Source organism: Convolutriloba macropyga, chromosome 9 (genome assembly GCF_964194025.1).
Source record: "Convolutriloba macropyga chromosome 9, txConMacr16.3, whole genome shotgun sequence".
Classification (NCBI taxonomy): domain Eukaryota; kingdom Metazoa; phylum Xenacoelomorpha; order Acoela; family Convolutidae; genus Convolutriloba; species Convolutriloba macropyga.
In genome coordinates this window covers 33047578-33072639 of record NC_134476.1, presented here as the reverse complement: position 1 = coordinate 33072639, position 25062 = coordinate 33047578, and the positions used below count along the sequence as shown (strand labels likewise).

General features: G+C 36.3%; 1 protein-coding gene across 1 annotated transcript in view; it reads left to right on the top strand.

Annotated features, from left to right (window-relative positions):
• Positions 1–25062, top strand: part of LOC142345736 (uncharacterized) — a 160978-nt gene that overhangs the window by 12697 nt on the left and 123219 nt on the right. Inside the window, exons 2-4 of the mRNA XM_075398032.1 lie at positions 442–654; positions 4408–4575; positions 4797–5052. Coding sequence (XP_075254147.1) covers positions 442–654; positions 4408–4575; positions 4797–5052 — 637 coding nt within the window. The remainder of the gene's footprint in view (positions 1–441; positions 655–4407; positions 4576–4796; positions 5053–25062) is intronic.

Below are 25062 nucleotides of genomic sequence, written 5' to 3'. Positions count from 1 at the left end.
TGACATAACTCCAGAGACAAAAAAAAAATTGTTTTGAACATTTTCACTGCAAAAATCTGGAAGCTTTTTAAAAATTTTTCTATATTTTGCAAATTTTTAAAGTATCAGTTATTTGATTTATTTACTAACAAGGCTAGAAGACTAAAAGGTGCTGAGTCGAATCAAGCTAGAGCCAGCCTCACTGAACCGTGGCTAGCTAATGACAAAGCCAACAGCTCGCCGGTCGTTTGAGAGCAATTCGCCCGACGTTAGTCGGTTATGTTTTAATTTTTTGAATTTTTCTGGATTTTTTTGGTCAAGTTCTTTGAGGTTATTTGGTTGTTTGAGGAGTAGATTCTGACCTCGTGATGCTGTTAACAGCTCTGTTTCTAGCACAAATGTTTGAGCTTTACGAGCGTTTAATGCTCTCTTGTGTGACTTTATCTTGTTGACCCGTTTCAGGAGTGCTCCTTGGATGCAACAGCTAGAAAACACTTTAAACTGCAATTATTTCTGGATGCAGTCATCTGTCCACAGATCACAACACTTCCCTCTCGAATGTCTGGATCTCTGCAGAGCAGCGAGTCAGTAGCAGCAGTTTTTGCAAGTGCAGCACAGATGTTTAGAGTATATGCTATGTCACATGCTCAGTCGAAGTTCGATTCGGCACCCAAGGTTTGTATACATAAATGAAGTTCAGTTGTCAATGTTTTCAACCAACGATAGCAACAGATGAATAACATCAATTTGACGAAAATGTCAATTCCCACTGAATGCTAGCAATAAAATAAATGGTATGGTAAACTTATTTTAACGTTTAATTTAATTAAATGAACTTTGAAATGAATATAGATTTCAAATGCCATGTACTGTCTCTAAGTTTTTGGGCACCTGCGCGGTGGTGTTCTTAACTCTTGAAGTATTGAGCTCTCAATTTTTTGAAGAATTTTCTGTTTCGTTACTTTATTGGGGTGGATGTGGACTTGGATCTGACCTGTTACGTCACATCAGAGAGGTGAGATCCAGCCGATCTGCCAACATCTTTTCCCGTTGTTTATAATTTTTTAAAATCCATTTAAAAAATCCGACAAGTGCATGCATTGACGCGCAGCTACCTGTTTTCAATACGATTTTGACGATAAGAAGAAACTTTGTTCGCTACGCTCATTTAAAATTAGACACCATAAATCTAAAGCACTCAAATGGGTGCAACCAATGATTGACTGGATTATCTTGAGGCAGAAAAGAATTGGATAGAACTCTTTGTTATTCGAAAATGTTTTCTAAATATTAACAACACAAATTAGAAATAAATATAGACGCAAGATTGACACGAGAATGTCAGATAGATTGCAGTTTTGGATCAAGGGAGATTTTGTAGGGCTGTGGAAAGGAGCTACGTCCAGGGAACAGTCAGAAACAGAAATATGAAGGATGATTTTAAAACTGTTGTGCAGCAAATCACATTTTTTGTTTCAAGGACAGAAGTTGGCTCCCGAAGGCCCAGCTTGCACGAACTTCTGAAGCCATGAAACAGTTTTATGCAAGGGAAATTTGACCGGAAATATTTATTTCTTTGATATTTCTTCCGAGGCTTAACAGTTCTGAGGAAACTTTAGTCGAACAGTTTCTTTCTGCAATTATACAGCACCAGGACCATCAAACTTGTTTCCCGGGCCTTTTTTTACAGAACTTTACTGCAAAATGCTTAGTCATGAAAGCTAGCAGCGATGCAGTAGCACTGTTCGACCACTTACAACCGCGTGTAGGTGTTCAGAGTGGGACAGAGGCAATTATTCATAGGCTAAATCAAGCGTTACTGCAGATTTCTGAAATTTTTTAAAAATCCGTCCAACGCAGTCTCCATCTGAAATCCGTTGGTGATTTCAGATGATGATTTCATGTCACTGTGAAATCCGTCTTGGTGATTTCATGTCACGGGTGTGAAATCCGTCTTGCCTGGTATCGCTGCATTCTCAAATTTTCACTAGTTACATCAGTCCACATGTCCATGACTAGTTTATCTTGTCTTGTGAGTTAAGTGTTAAGCAGCTGTCAATTACTCATTGGCGTATAGTTAAAAAGTTTCAGCAGTCGCTCACCTCGTTTAAATGTGAAAACTAGTATGCGACTACGCACCACAACCTGGGCTTTTTCACCGGTCCGACTACTGCGATGTCTAGTCACCAGTATAGTTCAACAATATCGAACAAAGTGTAACAAATTACCTTCGCTGAATTGAAGTGGTAGGAGCAGCCATTGGAAGCAATGAATGTCGCAAGTAATCTCATGAAAGGTAAAAATAAATTATTTACATCCTGGTAAAACTGGACTACCTCTGAGAACCACGATGCTTTTCGGGTGTTACACGGTATTGCCTAGGTGGACCAAAATTTATTCCCCTACGCTGCGGCACTCAAATGCAAATGATTCAAAATCCTTTTAAAAATTTCAATGGCCAAAAGCGGGAAGTTCTCGAAAAATCGTCAGCCACTGTTTCCTTTGAGAGCCCGTGGCTCCAGATAACCTCGCCTATAATTTTGTCAAGTTTAGGTGTTTGTCGGCCTCGGGACCACTATCAAACTCCTTCTGTTGGTCGCTTGATGAACTTGAGTCTTGTATAATAACCAGTCAGAGTCAAGGATTACAACATCTGTCCGGAAAATGATTATAGCCTCCACCCGTTGAACGTGCCAGCCTCATTACTGATAGAATTTCAAGAAGCACTTGAAAATGTTTGAAACACTAATGAAAAACAGGACTATCAGTAAACAGGCGCGACTTTCTTTGCCTCTATGCCTTTCATTGCGTATGGTTATAACAACCACTCGCACCTGCTCTTGGTAATGAATGGAAATATGAATGGAAATAAGTTTCATATAGCGGCAAAATATAGGTTAGTAGTAGTATTAGTAAAAGACTTGAATTTACCAATAATGGAATTTTAACAGTACAAAGAGAGGCGTGTAATGAAGGTAACTAATAAATTAAAAAAACTTTAATTAAAATAAATAGTGAGCTAAGATCTGCAAATAGTACATTGGCATTTTACTGACCAACTACAAGTTGATTAAAATTGTACTTAGAGTCACGCAGTTTTTGAAAAAATGTCTTTATAAGAGAATTTGTGTTGCTGGGTGGCTCGAGTAAATTGAAGACTTTACAATCATTGACCATTGTCACAATTCGATGAAAAAATGATATCCCTGTTAAGTTTCTCTTATAGCCAGACGAAGATATATGTTGAACAGTATCGCTACATATAGATATTTGATTCTGCCTAATCGTAAAATAATTGTCAAACTGGATGCAGCTTCTACTTCTAATTGCCAAACAGAAATTGAGATCGCGTTCAATCAAATGATAAGATATCGGAAGGCAGTTAGCGCGCCGCAAAAGTCCGTCCTACCAAAACACCATGCAAGACATTTGAGGTGAAACTTCTCCCTTAGGAGGTGTACTTGTCCACCATGCAGAGCCGAAATGTCATTTTTCTAAAACAGGATATTGGACATTAACGGTAACTACCCTGTCTCATGTCACGGGCGTGTTGATTCAATAGTCAGGCATAATAGAGTTCTGTATAGACTTGTCTTAGCTTTGTCTGCATCAAATTTTCTCTGCAGTAGAAAAGAGAACCTTGTACTAGACAGCAACTCACGGTCAGTTGACTTTTGTTCCTTCTTAGAAATTGGGTATGCCTGCTGCCTTGATGTGACTCTGATTAATTGCTCTTGAACGTAGTTCATAGCATTTATTGTAAACGTGTGTGTCTTTTTTATGCAAAATTTTCGCTTGACAATGACTTTTCGAGTGACTTTTTGCGTTTCGCGTGATCTAAAATTCTCTTTCAATCACAATTTCAAGCAGCTGAACTCAATTGGCGGCAATTTAATACTAAAAGTCAAATGAAAAGTGCGCCGAAACTGTTGTAATTTTTTACTTTAAATCTTAATATTCAAGTGCTCGGGGGTTTCTCACAGACGTTGAGGAAGATGCTGAAGAGAATTGCTGATTGCTTGTACTGCTGACTATATAAGTTTTATTTCTGAGGGTTTGTCAGTTGAACTTAACAAATTCGCCCACTCCATTTGGGTGATTTGGGAACTGCAATTATTATAATTACTAAGGCCCACTGATTTTAGAGTCCAAATTTAGTCAGCACTGAAATGGAAAAAGTAATCAATAATAAATAATTACATTGTCGTCTCATGCAATGAATGGGGAGACTGAAATACAAAATCAGGTTGGGCATGAGAAATGTGCTGGAACGTTGAAAACTGCTTGTGTGGGTTCGATTTCATAATGTGTTCTCATGACAATTTGACTTCTTCATGATTAGAACTGATGAGAACCTTGATTTAGTAAGATTATATGAAGAGATGTCAAACTAAGGAATTTAAAATTATTCTTTAAAAAAAATTTCAGTGGATTCAGTTCAACTGGGCTGAGTTGAGTGCTGGTGGCTATGAAGGTGTTGCTGGTTCCAGTCGCAGTCCAAATAGAGATGGCACAAATTCTCTCAAGTGCTATGCTGAAGGAATGCTACTCTCGGCCAATGCTGTTTTGATCACACCTGATGGTCTAGATTTGTTGGTAAGTTCAATTACGTTTTCATAATACATTTTGAAATTATTATTGACTATCAATTGGTGCCGGCAGATAATTGCATCACTATATGGACTAACTGCTTTTTTAAATTGCGGCCTGTATGTGGATTATGGCCAGATTTTAGTAAAATGAAAAGTTGATTACGTTATGACTGATAAAATTTTGCGAACCTGGCCTGCTTTGCTAGTTGAAAAATTTTATTTTAGATGAGCTCTCTGCGAGACTGTTTACCTGCAATACCTAATGCAACAGAATCACAATTTACGTCCGATGTCAACCAGCTGAGCGATGTAATCAGCTTCTATGACGCAACAGGTGGAGTAGCTGCTTTTATGCGAGCAGCACGGACAAATGGTCAAAACAGTGGAGACTATCCTGAGTCGTCGAATGATCGCCAGGTGCATTACGGTGCTAGTCTCTTTGCATTAAAGGATTACTTGACAATTGGAGGATCAACTGCAGGTCTGTATCATTCTACTGAGTAGAAAATTATCCAAGAAAAAGTTAAATTTTCATTGCTAACAAGTTGAAACAATTTTTGTAAACATCTGCGTCTTTTTGCGACGAGGAGTATTGGTATTGTACAGTTTTTTTAATAGCTGCTAAGCTGTAAGTTGAGCATAGCTATATTGCGGCGTTCGTGGTTTTTGAAATGTATTGGGAGTTGTCTTTTTATGACTCGATGAGCAGTATTGATAGAGCGTCCTTTTATGGCTCGAAGAGGAGTATCGGAGAAGTGTCTTTTTATAGCTGCGAAGCTGTAAGCTGAGCGTAGCTATATTGCGGTGCTCTTGGTTTTTTTACGACTCGAAGAGGAGTATTGGTTTTCTTACGTTTTTTTTTTTTTACCGGAAGTACTATTCGTTCAGACGATTTTTTGACCTGAAAGCGAAAGTGAGTAAAATTGCAGTGTGAACTAATTTTTTTCTGAGCGAGAGAAGTTTTTTGATCATGCGCTGCGTTTAGTGAATGACTTTTTGACTTTGAAAAGTAGTTTTTGACTGAATGGCTCATATAGATAACGGTTTTTGGCCGTTTTTTCGTCCAAGTGCCCCTTTTTTTTGGCTTGCAATTTGCTTTTTCGTAGAATTAATGTTTATTGGATGCTATATTGAAACGTAAACCTCGGAAATTGATACCACAGTGTTTTGCAGAGCCTGAAAATGCGTTTGAAGTTCAAAATTGTCACATATTTCTTGATTTTTTAGTTAATTTTTGTCTTTTTTTCTAGTAATTTCTTCATTTTTTTGATCTTTCAGCCGTTTTTTTGTCAAAAGTCAGTTAACATAGCATCGTCCCTTTGATAATTCATATACTCAACACCTCTTTCTTTCTCGATGTAATTTTGTTTTATAAAATTGTACATATGCTAATCCGATTTTGGTAGTTTTTTTTCCAATTGTTCTCAGTCTTTTGTTTGTTATTTGGTTTTAATTACTAGCACTAGTCTTTTTGTGCAACATGAGGGACTTAGATTCCGTTCAATAAAAAATCAATCATATTTTGGCGTTAAGTTTTTGAAAACCTTTTTTTTTATTGAAATTTTTTTTTCATAAATGCGGTCTGAAAAATTTTGAACATTTTTTTGCAAAATGTTTTGTAGGTTTGAATTCTGATTTTGCCTTTCTTGTTCCGTTTCGTTGGATGATAGATCTTTGTCTCGGATGTCTCGTTGTTTTTACTATGTCGCGAATGCTGAAGATTAATATGTAATCGTTTTCTTCATTTATTTAATTTGATTTTTAACTTTTTAAATTTCAAAAATCAAGAATTAGACTTTTTGTTACTGTGCTCCTTACATTCTGTCCTTTTTTCACATTCTAGTTTGTATCATTCTGGCTTTGTCCTTGCATCTACATTTTTATTCGTTCTTTAAATGTTTTCAGTTAAAAATTGAATGAGTTCGGGTTTTTCTTAGATTTTCGTCATTTCTTTGGTTTGCAATTGATTTCATTCATCATACATTAGTCGTGAGAGTTTGCTAGAAAACCTATTCCAAAATTTTTGCTTATTACTACTTATTGCAGTTTTCTTTAGTCCTTGGTATTGTTTTTAAACAATGTTTTGCCTTCTGTTCTTGACTTTTATTCTGTTGCTTGTGTTTTCTATTAATTTAATTTTTGAATTAGTATGAAATCATGTTGTCTGGAATATATACATCAAGGAAGAAGTATGTGTTGTTTTTGGCTTAACTGCAGTGATTAGAAATCTAATTGTTGTGGTTTTCTGATTCTTAAATTTGCGCAATATTGAAAAATTTAACTTAGTTTCTATCGTTATTATTTGCCGTCTGCTTTTGCGACCTTGAGATTAAAATCATGGTTATTTGAGCGTAATTGATAACCCTGTCAGCTTTTTCAGGCTGTTGGTATTTTGGCCATCCTAATTATGTCGCACTTTTTTAATGTTGCCAAACGTTTTCAATAATATGAAATTTTGCTGCATTTTGTTTCTCTTGGTGATAGTGGTTGAAATTTAGCTATTTTTTAGATCAGACCTGGGGAGGTAATGAGTCAAAGATTTAATACAAAGGGTTATGACTTCAGCTGCAATTACGGTTTTTTTGTGTAGTTTTGATGCTTCGAGTCGCTTCCGGAATTCTTCCGGCTATGTTTTTTGTTTCGACGTCTGACGCTCTTTTTTCGTTTTACATTTGTTCACACAGCAAAGCTGAAAAAGTCAAATTTTCGTAATGACTTCTTCCTGTCACTAACGACATTTGCGCGCGTGACGTCATTTCTCACTCGCTTTAGCGAAAGTTTTTAGGGTATTTGCGTGATTAGATTTTGATCATACGTGACTTACCTCACTCAATAAAATGACTTTTGCACTTTAAAACTTAGGTTTAATTTGAATTTGTTTAAGGTCAAAGGAACTCATATGTATAGTAAAGGTCCCTAATAAGAGGCTTCTGCGGGATGAATTTTAACAAGTTTTATTAATTTATCGCTGAATGTTTTTTAGCCTAGTTTTTTGAGCGGCGTCGATTTTTTTTCAATTTAGATCTATATCTGTTTCTATCTTTATTATATGGCACGCAGGTCTATTCTCTCGCAGCTATTCCGGCAATCTGCCTGTTATAGCTGCGAAGCTGTAAGCTGAGCGTAGCTATATTGCGGTGCTCTTGGTTTTTTTGTTTCGTCGTCTGACGCTCTTTTTTCGTTTTACATTTGTTCACACAGCAAAGCTGAAAAAGTCAAATTTTCTGAATGACTTCTTCCTCTCACTAACGACATTTGCGCGCGTGACGTCATTTCTCACTCGCTTTAGCGAAGGTTTTTAGGTTATTTGCGTGATTAGATTTTGATCATACGTGACTTACCTCACTCAATAAAATGACTTTTGCACTTTAAAACTTAGGTTTAATTTGAATTTGTTTAAGGTCAAAGGAACTGAAATGTACAGTAAAGGTCTCTAATAAGAGGCTTCTGCGGGATGAATTTTAACAAATTTTATTAATTTATCGCTGAATGTTTTTTAGCCTAGTTTTTTGAGCGACGTCGATTTTTTTTCAATTTAGATCTGTATGTTTCTATATCTATTATATGGCACGCAGGTCTATTCTTTCGCAGCTATTCCGGCAATCTGCCGGCTATGTTAATAAGTTTTATTGCAGTGAATTTTGAACCAGCAAATGAAACGTGTGAAAAGCATGAAATGAAACTCGTGGTTTGATTGCTGAACAAAATTGAAGAATGGAGCGAAAAAAGTGATTTTTTGTTTATACCACTGTTTTCGAGAGTGCGAGAAATTGAGGTCTGAAAAAATTTTTGAAGTATGACGAAAAAACTTGATGTATGACGAAAAATCGAGAAATTTTAAACTTTTTTATAGCCGCAATGCTACATCTGGGGCTATTATTGGCCTTCGCTTGATTTTTTATCAAAATTTTTAAGACCATAGACGTATTTTTTCACACTTAGCGGAGAGATTTTTTTGTTCATTTGCGTGACTTTCCTCACTCTCAAACGTGACTTAACTCACTCTCAAGCATGAGTTCTTCACTCTCAAATTATCTTTTCTTTATTTTAAGGATATGTGATTGTGGGCTTCAATGTCAAGTGATTGTGTCTCACTCTAATTGAAGGTTATTCGAAAGCAGCTAATTAAAGCAGCAATCAGTTGAGCAGACACTCAATCAAAATATAGAATCTCAGCATTTAATAATAAAAATTCTTTTTGTCTGTTTCTTTTATCTTTTTGAGGCTGCAGATATATGCGAAGCTATTGCGGCTGGTTTTTCTAAGTAATTTGCCAGTTATGTACGCAAATTGTGCAGCTTTTCGTTTAACAACAATGTTAGACATTTTTCTCGGCCTATTGTGACTTTCCAGGTTTCTTTCCGAGCATTTTAGTCTGATTTGTTTGCAGGAACTTCTCTTTGGCTTTGTGTGCCCTTGAATTATAGTAAAATCGTTAATTTTTCTATTTTAAGAGCTTTTTTACCTTGAATTGAATTCAAATATTTTAAAACCTCGCATTATTCGTTTCAGTATATATTCGTTGTTTGATGTGGTTATGTTTTTTTGGCAGAGAGGGCTCTTCGAGTCGTTTCTAGAGTTTTTCCGGCTGTTTTCAATCGTTGAGTTTTTGGAGTTTAATTGAAACAGGAAGTGGATTTCAAAACAGTGTTTAGGTCAAATTGCTGAAAAGAAAGGGATTTTCTGTTAGTAGCGCATTTTTGTGAGAGGGAGAAAAGTAGGTGTTAAACAATTTTCGCCAAGCAAACCATTTTTTTGTTCACATGCGGCATTTTGAAATCGGTTTTAAATGGTTGCCTTTCAAATTAGTTGACTTTCATTTACATAACTGAGTAATTTTAAGCAATTTGTGGCCGATTTCTTTGCGTTTTTCTTTTTTGCTTTTCGCTTTATAGTTTTTCTGGTTCAATCCTTATTTGAAGTTTTTATAGCTTGTATCTAAAAAGGTGCTTTCAAATGCTGTTCACTGAAATAAGCAAAACATGTTCAATATTTTTCTAGGCTTTTTGTTCTTTGCGTTTTTTGCTGTTTAGTGTTTCTGCCAGTTGTTGGCTGGGTAAATGCTTCAGCAGAGGAATTAATAATTTTTCTCATTAATGGTTAAGACGTAGCGTTCAAGCATTTTATGGATAACTTTGTTCCTGAATATTGTAGAGAACATTATTTTTTTGACTTCGTGCATCATTTCATTTCCCATTCTCAAAAGCTTTTTTATTGGTTTTTCTGTTAATTTTGGAGCGTCTGGTGAACGAAAACTAATCGCAACGCAACGTTTTTTGTCAGTATTTTTTAATTGCGCTCAAACGAATTTTGTAGCGATTATATAATGCGATTATATGTGGTCCTTATGCGATTGTTTTGCTTGACCAATTTTTCGTCTGTTTCGACTTTTTGTTCGCAAAAACAGGATAAAATGGTAGCGCTCGGAATGAATTCGGGGTTCTTATAGCCCTCTATTTAATAAATTTGAAGTATGTAATTCCCCGAAGCTGTTATGGAAAGGTAAATTTTCGGTGTCAACGGCTATTTTTAAAAGTGTAACCCCAACTTGATTCCCCCCATACATCAGCACCCTCCCAACCCCTACCCTCAGCACATTCTGCACGAATGCTATAACTAGTCCTTTGAGACGCTAGTTGCTCATGTTCCTATTGTTGTTTAAAAATGAATGGTGTAATTATGTAAAAGGTTCATATAGCCAATTAGTGTGGTTCAAGTTTCTACTGCCAGTCGTTTCCGAAATTCTTCGGGCTATGTTTTTTAATGTCTGTTCAGACCTTTTCTTGATTATCGAAAGGAGCAAAAAAGCAAGTGTTTTTGCGGGGATTTTAAAGTAGTGAGAATTCGCTTTCTTGCTAGTGGTTTTTCGTTCTCATGCGGCTATTTTTTATTTTATTTTTTTGTTTATTGGATTTTTTTTCTAAATGGTTTTTCAAACCTTTTGATAGTCCCTTCTAGTTCTAATTTAAGAATTTTTCGAGGGAAGTTTTTTGAATTGTGGCAGCTCTTTTCTGCTATGCCTTTTGCTTCGTCATCTGGCACTCTTCACATTTGACATTTGTTCACACAGCAAAGCTGAAAAGTCAATTTTTCTCAATGACTTCGTCCTCTCGTTAACGGCGTTTGTGCGCGTGACGTCTTTTCTCACTCTCTAGCAAATGTTTTTAGATCAAACTGATTAGATTAGATTTTAATCATACCCGACTCACCTCACTCAATAGAATGACTTAGCTCTTTTAGAAGTTTAATTTGATTTAGGGTGAAAGGAATGCATTTTTTAATAAAGCTCCCTAATAAAAATCTTCTGAGGATTGAATTTTGACCTGTAACAATTCATCGTTGAACGTTTTTCATACCTTTTTGAGCGGCGTCGATAACTGTTTCAACTTGTATCTGTAACTATTTCGTTATTGTACTGCACTCTATTTTATTTCGCAGTTACTGCAGCAATCTGCCAACTACGGTTTTAGCTCTAGCAAGTTTTTTCTATACTTGAACTTTGGCTTAGTTCTTCGAAAATTGACGTCTGTTCTAGAACGTTGACTCCTGTTTAATTGCTCTCAAACGCAGTTGGTAGGAACTATATTAGTCCCGTGGTCTTTATTAGTCAGTTTTTTCACCTGACCATTTTTTGTCAACCTTTCGATTTTTTGCACTTGTAGAAAAACAATTTAAGCCCGGATGTTTTTAAGTAGCTGAGCAGCTCCTATAGAGTCTTACTAGTTTCTTAGTTTGTTATTCAACAAAACTGTTTTGCAGAGACAGTTTCATGGTGTAAGGTGATTTTTAATCTTAAGAGTGTAAGACCCGCGCAGTCACACCCCCTCCAGTCACGCTCCCCCACCGTCTCAACCGAGCACTCCCCCTCTCGTCCACCCTCCTGCACCTGCAAATTTGGACCCCCTCTCGCCCCGCGCTCCCAACCATTAGCTCCATCTCTTGGCCCACTACTTTGTTCACTCCACTCCTAATGCTATTACCCCTAGCCCTATAACTACTACCTAAGTCAAACGCTCGCCGTTCGTTTGAGTGTTTGAGAGCACTTCTCCCGATATTAGTTAGTATTAAAGGTGTAAAACCACACTCTTACGAAAGTTGATTCAATCAACATATATAAGCTTCAAATCACTCAATAATCTTAGCCACGTAAATAAGACGTGTTCTGAAAACAACGTACAAACTGTAAAACGTACAATGCAACTTGTGAAACTTGTAACTAGTCCTTTGAGACGCTAGTTGCTCATGTTCCTATTGTTGTTTAAAAATGAATGGTGTAATTATGTAAAAGGTTCATATAGCCAATTAGTGTGGTTCAAGTTTCTACTGCCAGTCGTTTCCGAAATTCTTCGGGCTATGTTTTTTAATGTCTGTTCAGACCTTTTCTTGATTATTGAAAGGAGCAGCAAAAAAGCAAGTGTTTTTGCGGGGATTTTAAAGTAGTGAGAATTCGCTTTCTTGCTAGTGCTTTTTCGTTCTCATGCGGCTATTTTTTATTTTATTTTTGTTTATCGGATTTTTTTTCTAAATGGTTTTTCAAACCTTTTGATAGTCCCTTCTAGTTCTAATTTAAGATTTTTTCGAGGGAAGTTTTTTGAATTGCGGCAGCTCTTTTCTGCTATGCCTTTTGCTTCGTCATCTGGCACTCTTCACATTTGACATTTGTGCACACAGCAAAGCTGAAAAGTCAATTTTTCTCAATGACTTCGTCCTCTCGTTAACGGCGTTTGTGCGCGTGACGTCTTTTCTCACTCTCTAGCAAATGTTTTTAGATCAAACTGATTAGATTAGATTTTAATCATACCCGACTCACCTCACTCAATAGAATGACTTAGCTCTTTTAGAAGTTTAATTTTATTTAGGATGAAAGGAACGCATTTTTTAATAAAGCTCCCTAATAAAAATCTTCTGAGGATTGAATTTTGACAGGCTGTAACAATTCATCGTTGAACGTTTTTCATATCTTTTTGAGCGGCGTCGATAACTGTTTCAACTTGTATCTGTAACTATTTCGTTATTGTACTGCACTCTATTTTATTTCGCAGTTACTGCAGCAATCTGCCAACTACGGTTTTAGCTCTAGCAAGTTTTTTCTATACTTGAACTTTGGCTTATTTCTTCGAAAATTGACGTCTGTTTTAGAACGTTGACTCCTGTTTAATTGCTCTCAAACGCAGTTGGTAGGAACTATATTAGTCCCGTGGTCTTTATTAGTCAGTTTTTCGCCTGACCATTTTTTTGTCAACCTTTTGACTTTTTGTACTTGTAGAAAAACAATTTAAGCCCGGATGTTACTAAGTAGCTGAGCAGCTCTTATAGAGTCTTACTAGTTTCTTAGTTTGTTATTCAACAAAACTGTTTTGCAGAGACAGTTTCATGGTGTAAGGTGATTTTTAATCTTAAGAGTGTAAGACCCGCGCAGTCACACGCCCTCCAGTCACGCTCCCCCACCGTCTCAACCGAGCACTCCCCCTCTCGTCCACCCTCCTGCACCTGCAAATTTGGATCCCCTCTCGCCCCGCGCTCCCAACCATTAGCCCCATCTCTTGGCCCACTACTCTGTTCACTCCTCTCCTAATGCTATTACCCCTAAGCCCTATAACTACTACCTAAGTCAAACGCTCGCCGTTCGTTTGAGTGTTTGAGAGCACTTCTCCCGATATTAGTTAGTATTAAAGGTGTAAAACCACACTCTTACGAAAGTTGATTCAATCAACATATATAAGCTTCAAATCACTCAATAATCTTAGCCACGTAAATAAGACGTGTTCTGGAAACAACGTACAAACTGTAAAACGTACAATGCAACTTGTGAAACTTAGACGGCAAAGTTTTTCGATGCTCTTTTACTGGTTTTTTGTCTGATGTTATTGACGTCAAAATCAGTTCATATTCAGTCAGAAATTTTCTAGAAAATCTAAAAATTGTGAGCCGAAAACCAGCTTAATTGATACATATCGTGGTTATGTTTAATTAAATTTAGGTTAAGTGAACTTTTTCTGAAATTTCTACGTATATTGTGGAAGCAAGCCAATATATTGTGTATATTGTTTATATCTAAGCAAGCCAATTTTTTTGTTCATATGCAGCTTTTTAAAAAAATTTTTTGGTTTAGAGGTTTGATTATGAATGAAGACTAAAACTTATGGAGTGTTCAGTTACAAAGTGAAGACCGTCTAGTTGGTAAAAAAAAACTTGAAGTATGACGAAAAATTGAGAAATTTTAAGATTTTTTATAGCCGCAATGCTACATCTGGGGCTATTATTGGCCTTCGCTTGATTTTTTGTCAAAATTTTTGTTAAGACCATAGACGTATTTTTTCACTCTTAGCGGAAAGCTTTTGTTCATTTGCGTGACTTACCTCACTCTCAAACGTGACTTAACTCACTCTCAAGCATGAGTTCTTAACTCTCAAATTATCTTTTCTTTATTTTAGGGATATGTGATTGTGGGCTTCAATGTCAAGTGATTGTGTCTCACTCTAATTGAAGGTTATTCGAGAGCAGCTAATTAAAGCAGCAATCAGTTGAGCAGACACTCAATCAAAATATGGAATCTCAGCATTTAATAAAATAAAAGTTCTTTTTGGCTGTTTCTTTTATCTTTTTGAGGCTGCAGATATATGCGAAGCTATTGCGGCTGGTTTTTTTAAGTAATTTGCCAGTTATGTACGCAAATTGTGCAGCTTTTCGTTTAACAACAATGTTAGACATTTTTCTCGGCCTTTTGTGACTTTCCAAGTTTCTTTCCGAGCATTTTAGTCTTATTTGTTCGCAGGAACTTCTCTTTGGCTTTGTGTGCCCTAGAATTATAGTAAATCCGTTAATTTTTCGATCTTAAGAGCTTTTTTACCTTGAATTGAATTCAAATATTTTATAACCTCGCATTAATCGTTTCAGTATATATTCGTTGTTTGATGGGGTTATGTTTTTTGGCAGAGAGGGCTCTTCGAGTCGTTTCTAGAGTTTTTCCGGCTGTTTTCAACCGTTGAGTTTTTGGAGTGTAATTGAAACAGGAAGTGGAATTCAAAACAGTGTTTAGGTCAAATTGCTGCAAAGAAAGGGATTTTCTGTTAGTAGCGCATTTTTGAGAGGGAGGGAGAAAACAGGTGTTAAAAAATTTTCGCCAAGCAAGCCATTTTTTTGTCCACATGCGGCATTTTGAAATCGGTTTTAAATGGTTGCCTTTCAAATTAGTTGACTTTAATTTACATAATTGAGTAATTTTAGGCAATTTGTGGCCGATTTCTTTGCATTTTTCTTTTTTGCTTTTCGCTTTATAGTTTTTCTGGTTCAATCCTTATTTGAAGTTTTTATAGCTTGTATCTAAAAAGGTGCTTTCAAATGCTGTTCACTGAAATAAGCAAAACATGTTCAATATTTTTCCAGGCTTTTTGTTCTTTGCGTCTTTTGCTGTTTAGTGTTTCTGCCAGTTGTTGGCTGGGTAAATGCTTCAGCAGAGGAATTAATAATTTTTCTCATTAATGGTTAAGACGTAGCGTTCAAGCATTTTATGGATAACTTTGTTCCAGAAGATTGTAGAGAACATTATTTTTTTGAATTCGTGCTTCATTTCATTTCCCATTCTCAAAAGCTTTTTTATTGGTTTTCTGTTAATTTTGGAGCGTCTGGTGAATGAAAACTAATCGCAACGCAACGTTTTTTGTCAGTATTTTTTAATTGCTGTGGTCCTTACGCGATTTTTTGCTTGACCAATTTTTCGTCTGTTTTGACTTTGTTTGCAAAAACAGGATAAAATGGTAGCGCTCGGAATGAATTCGGGGTTCCTATAGCCTTCTATTTAATAAATTTGAAGTATGTAATTCCCCGAAACTGTTATGGAAAGGTAAATTTTTGGTGTCAACGGCTATTTTTAAAAGTGTAACCCCAACTTGATTCCCCCCATACATCAGCACCCTCCCAACCCCCACCCTCAGCACATTCTGCACGAATGCTATAGCTAGTCCTTTGAGACGCTAGTTGCTCATGTTCCTATTTTTGTATAAAAATGAATGGTGTAATTAGGTAAAAGGTTCATATAGCCAATTAGTGTGGTCAAGTTTCAAGTGCCAGTCGTATCCGAAATTCTTCGGGCTATGTTTTTTAATGTCTGTTCAGACCTTTTCTTGATTATTTAAGGGAGCCAAAAAGCAAGTGTTTTTGCGGGGATTTTAAAGTAGTGAGAATTCACTTTCTTGCTAGTGGTTTTTCGTTCTCATGCGGCTATTTGATTTTATTTTTTTAATTATCGGATTTTTTTTCCAAATGGTTTTTCAAACCTTTTGATAGTCCCTTCTAGTTCTAATTTAAGAGTTTTTCGAGGGAAGATTTTTGAATTGTGGCAGCTCTTTTCTGCTATGCCTTTTGCTTCGTCATCTGGCACTCTTCACATTTGACATTTGTGCACACAGGAACGCTGAAAAGTCAATTTTTCTCAATGACTTCGTCCTCTCGTTAACGGCGTTTGTGCGCGTGACGTCTTTTCTCACTCTCTAGCAAATGTTTGTAGATCAAACTGATTAGATTAGATTTTAATCATACCCGACTCAACTCACACAATAGAATGACTTAGCTCTTTTAGAAGTTTAATTTGAATTAGGGTGAAAGGAACGCATTTTTTTAATAAAGCTCCCTAATAAAAAATCTTCTGAGGATTGAAGATTTTGACAGGCTGTAACAATTCATCGTTGAACGTTTTTTCATAGCTTTTTGAGCGGCGTCGATAACTGTTTCAACTTGTATCTGTAACTGTTTCGTTATTGTACTGCACTCATTTTTAGTTCGCAGTTATTGCAATAATCTGCCAACTACGGTTTTAGCTCTAGCAAGTTTGTTCTATACTTGAACTTTGGCTTATTTTTTCGAAAATTGACGTCTGTTTTAGAACGTTGACTCCTGTTTAATTGCTCTCAAACGCAGTTGGCAGGAACTATATTAGTCCCGTGGTCTTTTTTAGTCAGTTGTTTGCCTGACCACTTTTTTGTCAACCTTTTGACTTTTTGTACTTGTAGAAAAACAATTTAAGCCCGGATGTTACTAAGTAGCTGAGCAGCTCTTATAGAGTCTTACTAGTTTCTTAGTTTGTTATTCAACAAAACTGTTTTGCAGAGACAGTTTCATGGTGTAAGGTGATTTTTAATCTTAAGAGTGTAAGACCCGCGCAGTCACACGCCCTCCAGTCACGCTCCCCCACCGTCTCAACCGAGCACTCCCCCTCTCGTCCACCCTCCTGCACCTGCAAATTTGGACCCCCTCTCGCCCCGCGCTCCCAACCATTAGCCCCATCTCTTGGCCCACTACTCTGTTCACTCCTCTCCTAATGCTATTACCCCTAAGCCCTATAACTACTACCTAAGTCAAACGCTCGCCGTTCGTTTGAGTGTTTGAGAGCACTTCTCCCGATATTAGTTAGTATTAAAGGTGTAAAACCACACTCTTTCGAAAGTTGATTCAATCAACATATATAAGCTCCAAATCACTCAATAATCTTAGCAACGTATAAGCATAAAGACGTGTTCTGAAAACAACGTACAAACTGTAAAACGTACAATGCAACTTGTGAAACTTAGACGGCAAAGTTTTTCGATGCTCTTTTAGTGGTTTTTTGTGTGATGTTATTGACGTCAAAATCAGTTCATATTCAGTCAGCAATTTTCTAGAAAATCTAAAAATTTTGAGCCGAAAACCAGCTTAATCGATACATATCGTGGTTATATTTACTTAAAATTAGGTTAAGTGAACTTTTTCTGAAATTTCTACGTATATTGTGGAAGCAAGCCAATATATTGTGTATATTGTTTATATCTAAGCAAGCCAATTTTTTTGTTCATATGCAGCTTTTTAAAAAAAAATTTTTGGTTTAGAGGTTTGATTATGAATGAAGACTAAAACTTATGGATCGTTCAGTTACAAAGTGAAGACCGTTTAGTTGGTAAAAAAAACTTGAAGTATGACAAAAATCGAGAAATTTTAAACTTTTTTATAGCCGCAATGCTACATCTGGGGCTATTATTGGCGTTCGCTTGATTTTTTGTCAAAATTTTTGTTAAGATCATAGACTTATTTTTTCACTCTTAGCGGAGACATTTTTTTGTTCATTTGCGTGACTTACCTCACTCTCAAACGTGACTTAACTCACTCTCAAGCATGAGTTCTTCACTCTCAAATTATCTTTTCTTTATTTTAGGGATATGTGATTGTGGGCTTCAATGTCAAGTGATTGTGTCTCACTCTAATTGAAGGTTATTAGAAAGCAGCTAATTAAAGCAGCAATCAGTTGAGCAGACACTCAATCAAAATATAGAATCTCAGCATTTAATAAAATAAAAATTCTTTTTGTCTGTTTCTTTTATCTTTTTGAGGCTGCAGATATATGCGAAGCTATTGCGGCTGGTTTTTTTTTGTAATTTGCCAGTTATGTACGCAAATTGTGCAGCTTTTCGTTTAACAACTATGTTAGACATTTTTCTCGGCCTATATTGACTTTCCAAGTTTCTTTCCGAGCGTTTTAGTCTTATTTGTTCGCAGGAACTTCTCTTTGGCTTTGTGTGCCCTTGAATTATAGTAAAATCCGTTAATTTTTCTATCTTAAGAGCTTTATTACCTTGAATTGAATTCAAATATTTTAAAACCTCGCATTAATCGTTTCAGTATATATTCCTTGTTTGATGTGGTTATGTTTTTTGGCAGAGAGGGCTCTTCGAGTCGTTTATAGAGTTTTTCCGGCTGTTTTCAATCGTTGAGTTTTTGGAGTGTAATTGAAACAGGAAGTGGAATTCAAAACAGTGTTTATGTCAAATTGCTGAAAAGAAAGGGATTTTCTGTTAGTAGCGCATTTTTGGGAGAGAGGGAGAAAAGTAGGTGTTAAAAAATTTTCGCCAAGCAAACCATTTTTTGTTCACATGCGGCATTTTGAAATCGGTTTTAAATGGTTGCCTTTCAAATTAGTTGACTTTAATTTACATAATTGAGTAATTTTAAGCAATTTGTGGCCGATTTCTTTGCATTTTTTTTTGCTTTTCGCTTTATAGTTTTTCTGGTTCAATCCTTATTTGAAGTTTTTATAGCTTGTATCTAAAAAGGTGCTTTCAAATGCTGTTCACTGAAATAAGCAAAACATGTTCAATATTTTTCCAAGCTTTTTGTTCTTTGCGTTTTTTGCTGTTTGGTGTTTCTGCTAGTTGTTGGCTGGGTAAATGCTTCAGCAGAGGAATTAATAATTTTTTCTCATTAATGGTTAAGACGTAGCGTTCAAGCGTTTTATGGATAACTTTGTTCCCGAATATTGTAGAGAACATTATTTTTTTGACTTCGTGCTTCATTTCATTTCCCATTCTCAAAAGCTTTTTTATTGGTTTTTCTGTTAATTTTGGAGCGTGTGGTGAATGAAAACTAATCGCAACGCAACGTTTTTTGTCAGTGTTTTTTAATTGCGCTGAAACGAATTTTGTAGCGATTATATAGTCCTGTGGTCCTTATGCGATTTTTTTGCTTGACCAATTTTTCGTCTGTATTGACTTTATGTTCGCAAAAACAGGATAAAATGGTAGCGCTCGGAATGAATTCGGGGTTCTTATAGCCTTCTATTTAATAAATTTGAAGTATGTAATTCCCCGAAGCTGTTATGGAAAGGTAAATGTTCGTTGTCAACGGCTATTTTTAAAAGTGTAACCCCAACTTGATTCCCCGCCATACATCAGCGCCCTCCCAACCCCTACCCTCAGCACATTCTGCACGAATGCTATAACTAGTCCTTTGAGACGCTAGTTGCTCATGTTCCTATTGTTGTTTAAAAATGAATGGTGTAATTATGTAAAAGGTTCATATAGCCAATTAGTGTGGTCAAGTTTCTACTGCCAGTCGTTTCCGAAATTCTTCGGGCTATGTTTTTTAATGTCTATTCAGACCTTTTCTTGATTATTGAAGGGAGCAAAAAAGCAAGTGATTTTGCGAGGATTTTAAAGTAGTGAGAATTCGCTTTCTTGCTGGTGGTTTTTCGTTCTCATGCGGCTATTTGATTTTATTTTTTTGTTTATCGGATTTTTTTTCTAAATGGTTTTTCAAACCTTTTTGATAGTCCCTTCTAGTTCTAATTTAAGATTTTTTCGAGGGAAGTTTTTTGAATTGTGGCAGCTCTTTTCTGCTATGCCTTTTGCTTCGTCATCTGGCACTCTTCACATTTGACATTTATGCACACAGCAAAGCTGAAAAGTCAATTTTTCTCAATGACTTCGTCCTCTCGTTAACGGCGTTTGTGCGCGTGACGTCTTTTCTCACTCTCTAGCAAATGTTTTTAGATCAAACTGATTAGATTAGATTTTAATCATACCCGACTCACCTCACTCAATAGAATGACTTAGCTCTTTTAGAAGTTTAATTTGAATTAGGGTGAAAGGAACGCATTTTTCAATAAAGCTCCCTAATAAAAAATCTTCTGAGGATTGAATTTTGACAGGCTGTAACAATTCATCGTTGAACGTTTTTTCATAGCTTTTTGAGCGGCGTCGATAACTGTTTCAACTTGTATCTGTAACTGTTTCATTATTGTACTGCAATCTATTTTATTTCGCAGTTATTGCAGCAATCTGCCAACTACGGTTTTAGCTCTAGCAAGTTTGTTCTATACTTGAACTTTGGCTTATTTTTTCGAAAATTGACGTCTGTTTTAGAACGTTGACTCCTGTTTAATTGCTCTCAAACGCAGTTGGTAGGAACTATATTAGTCGCGTGGTCTTTATTAGTCAGTTTTTTGCCTGACCACTTTTTTGTCAACCTTTTGACTTTTTGTACTTGTAGAAAAACAATATAAGCCCGGATGTTACTAAGTAGCTGAGCAGCTCTCATAGAGTCTTACTAGTTTCTTAGTTTGTTATTCAACAAAACTGTTTTGCAGAGACAGTTTCATGGTGTAAGGTGATTTTTAATCTTAAGTGTGTAAGACCCGCGCAGTCACACCCCCTCCAGTCACGCTCCCCCACCCAGTCTCAACCGAGCACTCCACCTCTCGTCCACCCTTCTCCACCTGCAAATTTGGACCCCCTCTCGCCCCGCGCTCCCAACCATTAGCCCCATCTCTTGGCCCACTACTCTGTTCACTCCACTCCTAATGCTACTATCCCTAAGCCCTATAACTACTACCTAAGTCAAACGCTCGGCGTTCGCTTGAGTGTTTGAGAGCACTTCTGCCGATATTAGTTAGTATTAAAGGTGTAAAACCACACTCTTTCGAAAGTTGATTCAATCATTATATATAAGCTTCAAATCACTCAGTAATCTTAGCAACGTATAAGCATTAAGACGTGTTCTGAAAACAACGTACAAACTGTAAAACGTACAATGCAACTTGTGAAACTTAGACGGCAAAGTTTTTCGATGCTCTTTACTGGTTTTTTTTCTGATGTTATTGACGTCAAAATCAGTTCATATTCAGTCAGCAATTTTCTAGAAAATCTAAAAATATTGAGCCGAAAACCAGCTTAATTGATACATATCGTGGTTATGTTTAATTAAAATTAGGTTAAGTGAATTTTTTCTGAATTTTCTACGTATATTGTGGAAGAGGGGCAATATATTGTGTATATTGTTTATATCTAAGCAAGCCAATTTTTTTGTTCATATGCAGCTTTTTAAAAAAATTTTTGGTTTAGAGGTTTGATTATGAATGAAGACTAAAACTTATGGAGTGTTCAGTTACAAAGTGAAGACCGTTTAGTTGGTAAAAAAACTTGAAGTATGACGAAAAATCAAGAAATTTTAAACTTTTTTATAGCCGCAATGCTACATCTGGGGCTATTATTGGCCTTCGCTTCATTTTTTGTCAAAATTTTTGTTAAGACCATAGACGTATTTTTTCACTCTTAGCGGAGAGATTTTTTGTTCATTTGCGTGACTTACCTCACTCTCAAACGTGACTTAACTCACTCTCAAGCATGAGTTCTTCACTCTCAAATTATCTTTTCTTTATTTTAAGGATATGTGATTGTGGACTTCAATGTCAAGTGATTGTGTCTCACTCTAATTGAAGGTTGTTCGAGAGCAGTCAATTAAAGCAGCAATCAGTTGAGCAGACACTCAATCAAAATATAGAATCTCAGCATTTAATAAAATAAAAATTATTTTTGTCTGTTTCTTTTTTCTTTTTGAGGCTGCAGATATATGCGAAGCTATTGCGGCTGGTTTTTTTTTAAGTAATTTGCCAGTTATGTACGCAAATTGTGCAGCTTTTCGTTTAACAACAATGAGACATTTTTCTCGGCCTATTGTGACTTTCCAAGTTTCTTTCCGAGCATTTTAGTCTTATTTGTTCGCAGGAACTTCTCTTTGGCTTTGTGTGCCCTTATTTATAGTAAAATCCGTTAATTTTTCGATCTTAAGAGCTTTTTTACCTTGAATTGAATTCAAATATTTTATAACTTCGAATTAATCGTTTCAGTATATATTAGTTGTTTGATGGGGTTATGTTTTTTGGCAGAGAGGGCTCTTCGAGTCGTTTCTAGAGTTTTTCCGGCTGTTTTCAACCGTTGAGTTTTTGGAGTGTAATTGAAACAGGAAGTGGAATTCAAAACAGTGTTTAGGTCAAATTGCTGCAAAGAAAGGGATTTTCTGTTAGTAGCGCATTTTTGAGAGGGAGGGAGAAAACAGGTGTTAAAAAATTTTCGCCAAGCAAGCCATTTATTTGTCCACATGCGGCATTTTGAAATCGGTTTTAAATGGCTGCCTTTCAAATTAGTTGACTTTAATTTACATAATTGAGTAATTTTAAGCAATTTGTGGCCGATTTCTTTGCATTTTTCTTTTTTGCTTTTCGCTTTATAGTTTTTCTGGTTCAATCCTTATTTGAAGTTTTTATAGCTTGTATCTAAAAAGGTGCTTTCAAATGCTGTTCACTGAAATAAGCAAAACATGTTCAATATTTTTCCAGGCTTTTTGTTCTTTGCGTTTTTTGCTGTTTAGTGTTTCTGCCAGTTGTTGGCTGGGTAAATGCTTCAGCAGAGGAATTAATAATTTTTCTCATTAATGGTTAAGACGTAGCGTTCAAGCATTTTATGGATAACTTTGTTCCCGAATATTGTAGAGAACATTATTTTTTTGACTTCGTGCTTCATTTCATTTCCCATTCTCAAAAGCTTTTTTATTGGTTTTTCTGTTAATTTTGGAGTGTGTGGTGAATGAAAACTAATCGCAACGCAACGTTTTTTGTCAGTATTTTTTAATTGCGCTCAAACGAATTTGGTAGCGATTATATAATCCTGTGGTCCTTATGCGATTTTTTTGCTTGACCAATTTTTCGTCTGTTTTGACTTTATGTTCGCAAAAACAGGATAAAATGGTAGCGCTCGGAATGAATTCGGGGTTCTTATAGCCTTCTATTTAATAAATTTGAAGTATGTAATTCCCCGAAGCTGTTATGGAAAGGTAAATTTTCGGTGTCAACGGATATTTTTAAAAGTGTAACCCCAACTTGATTGCCCCCCATACATCAGCGCCCTCCCAACCCCTACCCTCAGCACATTCTGCACGAATGCTATAACTAGTCCTTTGAGACGCTAGTTGCTCATGTTCCTATTGTTGTTTAAAAATGAATGGTGTAATTATGTAAAAGGTTCAGATAGCCAATTAGTGTGATCAAGTTTCTACTGCCAGTCGTTTCCGAAATTCTTCGGGCTATGTTTTTTAATGTCTGTTCAGACCTTTTCTTGATTATTGAAGGGCGCAAAAAAGCAAGTGTTTTTGCGGGGATTTTAAAGTAGTGAGAATTCGCTTTCTTGCTAGTGGTTTTTCGTTCTCATGCGGCTATTTGATTTTATTTTTTTGTTTATCGGATTTTTTTTCTAAATGGTTTTTTCAAACCTTTTGAAAGTCCCTTCTAGTTCTAATTTAAGATTTTTTCGAGGGAAGTTTTTTGAATTGTGGCAGCTCTTTTCTGCTATGCCTTTTGCTTCGTCATCTGGCACTCTTCACATTTGACATTTGTGCACACAGGAAAGCTGAAAAGTCAATTTTTCTCAATGACTTCGTCCTCTCGTTAACGGTGTTTGTGCGCGTGACGTCTTTTCTCACTCTCTAGCAAATGTTTTTAGATCAAACTGATTAGATTAGATTTTAATCATACCCGACTCATCTCACTCAATAGAATGACTTAGCTCTTTTAGAAGTTTAATTTGAATTAGGGTGAAAGGAACGCATTTTTTAAATAAAGCTCCCTAATAAAAATCTTCTGAGGATTGATTTTTGACAGGCTGTAACAATTCATCGTTGAACGTTTTTTCATAGCTTTTTGCGCGGCGTCGATAACTGTTTCAACTTGTATCTGTAACTGTTTCGTTATTGTACTGCACTCTATTTTATTTCGAAGTTATTGCAGCAATCTGCCAACTACGGTTTTAGCTCTAGCAAGTTTGTTCTATACTTGAATTTTGGCTTATTTTTTTTTCGAAAATTGACCTCTGTTTTAGAACGTTGACTCTTGTTTAATTGCTCTCAAACGCAGTTGGTAGGAACTGTATTAGTCCCGTGGTCTTTATTAGTCAGTTTTTCGCCTGACCACTTTTTTGTCAACCTTTTGACTTTTTGTACTTGTAGAAAAACAATTTAAGCCCGGATGTTACTAAGTAGCTGAGCAGCTCTTATAGAGTCTTACTAGTTTCTTAGTTTGTTATTCAACAAAACTGTTTTGCAGAGACAGTTTCATGGTGTAAGCTGATTTTTAATCTTAAGAGTGTAAGACCCGCGCAGTCACACCCCCTCCAGTCACGCTCCCCCACCCAGTCTCAACCGAGCACTCCCCCTCTCGTCCACCCTCCTCCACCTGCAAATTTGGACCCCCTCTCGCCCCGCGCTCCCAACCATTAGCCCCATCTCTTGGCCCACTACTCTGTTCACTCCTCTCCTAATGCTATTACCCCTAAGCCCTATAACTACTACCTAAGTCAAACGCTCGCCGTTTGTTTGAGTGTTTGAGAGCACTTCTCCCGATATTAGTTAGTATTAAAGGTGTAAAACCACACTCTTTCGAAAGTTGATTCAATCAACATATATAAGCTCCAAATCACTCAATAATCTTAGCAACGTATAGGCATAAAGACGTGTTCTGAAAACAACGTACAAACTGTAAAATGTACAATGCAACTTGTGAAACTTAGACGGCAAAGTTTTTCGATGCTCTTTTACTGTTTTTTTGTCTGATGTTATTGACGTCAAAATCAGTTCATAGTCAGCAATTTTCTAGAAAATCTAAAAATTTTGAGCCGAAAACCAGCTTAATTGATACATATCGTGGTTATATTTTTTTATTTAAAATTAGGTTAAGTGAACTTTTTCTGAAATTTCTACGTATATTAGAACGTATTTCATTCTCATTTTAAAGTTTAGAAATACTCGATTCTGATTGACTAAAATTCGTTCATTTACTACGTAACATCCTCCGGCCCGGAAGATGATTTCAGGAAAACTGGTACAAGTTTTACAAGCGGCCGGACGAGTGAACCGGTTGACG